Here is a 3,386-nt window from a genome sequence, read left to right as displayed (position 1 = left end):
GGGTAGTTCAAAAACAAACATAAAAAATCACTAAAACTTTAATACTGAAAATATAAAAAAAGTCAATTTAAAATTTTATTATTTTAGTATTGACATACTATAGTCTTTATTCAATTTCAATTTTAGAGTTCTAATAATTTAGTTCTTTATTTTTTATATGCCTATATAGATTTTATTAATTTTATTTTCAGTTTTATTTTGTTTTATTACATGTATTTTATTACATAAAGTTAAAGCTAAATGAAAATGAAAAAATGTTACCTAGGCAACTAACTGAAATATTTTTTTTTTATAATATTTTATTTTATTTCAGTTAACATTTATTTCAAATAACAAAAATATTTCTCATAGCTTTTGTTAACTATAATAACCCTCACTCAAAATATTAATAAACACTACAATAGCATATAAAAAATTAAATAAAATAACACTGGTTTCCACACCTTCAGACCAGCAAATTTCCATATCTTCTGTACTTTTTCAAGTTTTCTAGCATAGCTGAGCATAACTACGAACAAAAATATACTCGTAAAAGAAATTTCCATGAATTTTCTAAGCCTGGAAAACTTTTTTTCTGTGGGAACCTGGCACAACTTTTGAACATCTGATCACAAATGGAACATAATACATAAGTTAAACATTTCTCAACTGTGCTGCATTTATGGACACGGCCACATTGGATCGCCATCATTCATTGTGGCTTATTTCACTGACAAGTGTCAACACCCATCGAGTATTCACATCAAGAACTGGGAAATTGCTGTCTAGGTAGGCAACTCGTTTGATTTTGGAATAGCCATCACATGTGTCTCTTCTCATACGTACCTTTGTGCAGATTCTTGTTGTCCAGTTCCAGACTCTTCAGACGAGAGACCAGCTCACTCTGATCCTCAGACTTGCTGGCATTCTGACTCTGCAGATCAGATGGAGGAGAACTGAACCTTAGTGAATTACATCTCATAAAGAGCTGACTGTTAAAGGGGTCATATGTAGAATAAGAAATATAAGTTACCAATCAAATTAAATCAGTATTAACAAAATTCGTTTGTAGAGGTGGCACAGAAGAACACAAAAGTGGCTTGGTGTACTTTCAGACATTTAATGAGGCTCAGAAGTGGAATGAGTGCAATTAAACCCATAAATTCATGATGATATTAATGTTTTAAATATAAAAGTTTGAATATAGAAATATTAAATTATTTAAATAACTGAAAAGATACTTTAAAAATGAAACAAACTGCCAGCAGGTGGCGGTAAGTCACTGACTTTTATCACGGAATCATTCATTCAATTGATTCATTCGAATCAAGTGACAGTATAGACAGGAATGAAGCAAGTGACATGCGACTGAAATGGTCGCACTGTAGAGCCCTGAAGGGGCGTCACATTTCCGTCACACGCTTGAGGTATTCGGCCAATCACAACACACTGGATAGCTGGCCAATCAGAGCACACCTCGCTTTTCAGAACGATGAGCTTTGTAAAAATTTACGCATTTCAGAAAGGCGGGGCATAGAGGAGCGACAATGACGTACAGTATGTGGAAAATAATGTGTTTTTTTTTACCTTAAACCGCATAAACATTTCATTACACCAAATACACAACAATGTTCTTTTTAGCAACGTCATATGACCCCTTTAAAAACACCATGCAGGGCTGCGACTGCAGACATGCCAAACAAAAGATGTCAACCTTAATTAAACGGAAATCATGTGGATGCATTTATAGCATGATATTACATTTAATTTAATATAATTTAATATCATTAAGTAGTAATTACAGTTTACTACTTGAATTTGCATGCAGTTTACTTTTGTGAAGGCTAAAACTTTAAACGAATGCATGAAAACTGTCATGCATTATGTCTGTGACCTTAAAAGCACAGTCTGTTTTGTAAGTGTCAAGCAGTAATGTGTGCATGATCCACGCTGCTCCAGGCTCCATTCACATGCTTTTCATACAGACGTGAAGCTGAACCGCCCCACAGCACTTACGGTCTTCCTCTCCCGCTGTTTTTGAGTGCGAGCGTGCCTTTTACTACCCTGTAGAGCGGTCTTCGCCTGAGAGATTCACATTTAACCACCACAACCACAAAACAAATCAGAGAAAGAGACAGAGATAAACTACTATAACAGCAACAGAGTTTTGCTCTAATAAAATTCAAAGAAAGAAAGCGATCACAGAAAAGATGAATGCATGCATTAAATGTCTTTCATTCATTTTTTGCTTCACTTTAAATCGGTCTTTTAATGACCTTCATGTTGCGAAGACATATATTTGTGCAACTGTGCAAAGCTCTTTTCAAGGACAAGATCACCCAAAAATGAAACTTTGCTTAACATATGCTCAGGCCATCCAAGATGTAGACGACTGTTTCTTCATGGAAACAAATTTGGCAAAATTTTGCATTACATCACTTGCACACCAATGGATCCACTGCAGTGAATGGGTGCCGTCAGAATGAGAGTCCAAACAGTTGATAAAAACATCACAATAATCCACATGTAATTCACACCACTCCAGTGCATCAATTAACGTCTTGTGAAACAGAAAGCTGCATGTTTGTAAGAAACAAATACATCATTAAGGACTAGGGATGCTCCGATCGCTCGGCCGGAGATCGGTATCGGCCGATAATCACATTTTATGACTCGATCGGTACTCACTACACTTGGCCAATCTCACGAACCAATCGCAATTTGATGACGTCAAGTACTCACTACACTTGGCCGATCTCACGAACCGATCTCATGCAATTTAATGACGTCAACGTGTGACAAGTCTGACGACGTACATGATGCGTGGGAACATAAATGATTTGGCGCCACAGTCATGTCATTGCCGGTGTGGAAATGCTATGACGTTTCGAGCAACAATGAAAAATTCGCTATTTGTCATGTATGTTTTGCATGATGATATTATGAATGGATGGTTCATTTTTAACAGCAGATTCAGTGACGTTAGAGCTGATCTGCGCCTCACTGCACACGTCTGCGGCACGTTACAGCTCCACGAGAACCGGAGCTGATCGCAGCAGCTCTAATGCTTGTGTTTATGACGGCCCAGCCGCGGCACGTTTCTGAAGTGGCTCTCCGCGCTGCTTGACTAAAAATAGTCTTTTGTGAGTTGCCACAGCATGGAGGACGGAACAATACCTCGTCGGAGCCGTAAGGGATAACGGTACCACAACACAACACACTGATCATGGGCTGCTTTTAAATGAACATTTATTTATAAAACAAAATATCTTCTTTGGCCATATTAGCCTACTCAATAGCATTAACACAGGCTTTACTCCTTTCAAACTTTATCTGGAATGTCACAGTTTCTGTCACTGCAACTTCACGATCAGGTGAACGAACACACACACACGAAATCGTCTGCC

The 3,386-nt window shown here is 37.3% G+C and overlaps 1 protein-coding gene across 5 annotated transcripts in view; it reads right to left on the bottom strand.

Annotated features, from left to right (window-relative positions):
- LOC107757829 (elongation factor 1-delta-like) overlaps positions 1-3,386 on the bottom strand; it is a 17,430-nt gene that overhangs the window by 2,087 nt on the left and 11,957 nt on the right. For 4 of the 5 annotated variants that reach the window (XM_016575422.1, XM_016575423.1, XM_016575419.1 and 1 more), the window contains one exon: positions 826-913. In XM_016575422.1, the coding sequence (XP_016430908.1) occupies positions 826-913 (88 nt within the window). Of the gene's footprint in view, positions 1-825; positions 914-1,995; positions 2,062-3,386 lie in introns of all 5 variants that reach the window. The other variant, XM_016575420.1, reaches the window with a different exon arrangement.

Source organism: Sinocyclocheilus rhinocerous, unplaced genomic scaffold (genome assembly GCF_001515625.1).
Source record: "Sinocyclocheilus rhinocerous isolate Xijiao unplaced genomic scaffold, SAMN03320098_v1.1 scaffold112, whole genome shotgun sequence".
Taxonomy (NCBI): domain Eukaryota; kingdom Metazoa; phylum Chordata; class Actinopteri; order Cypriniformes; family Cyprinidae; genus Sinocyclocheilus; species Sinocyclocheilus rhinocerous.
This window is presented reverse-complemented; position numbering and strand designations above follow the sequence as displayed.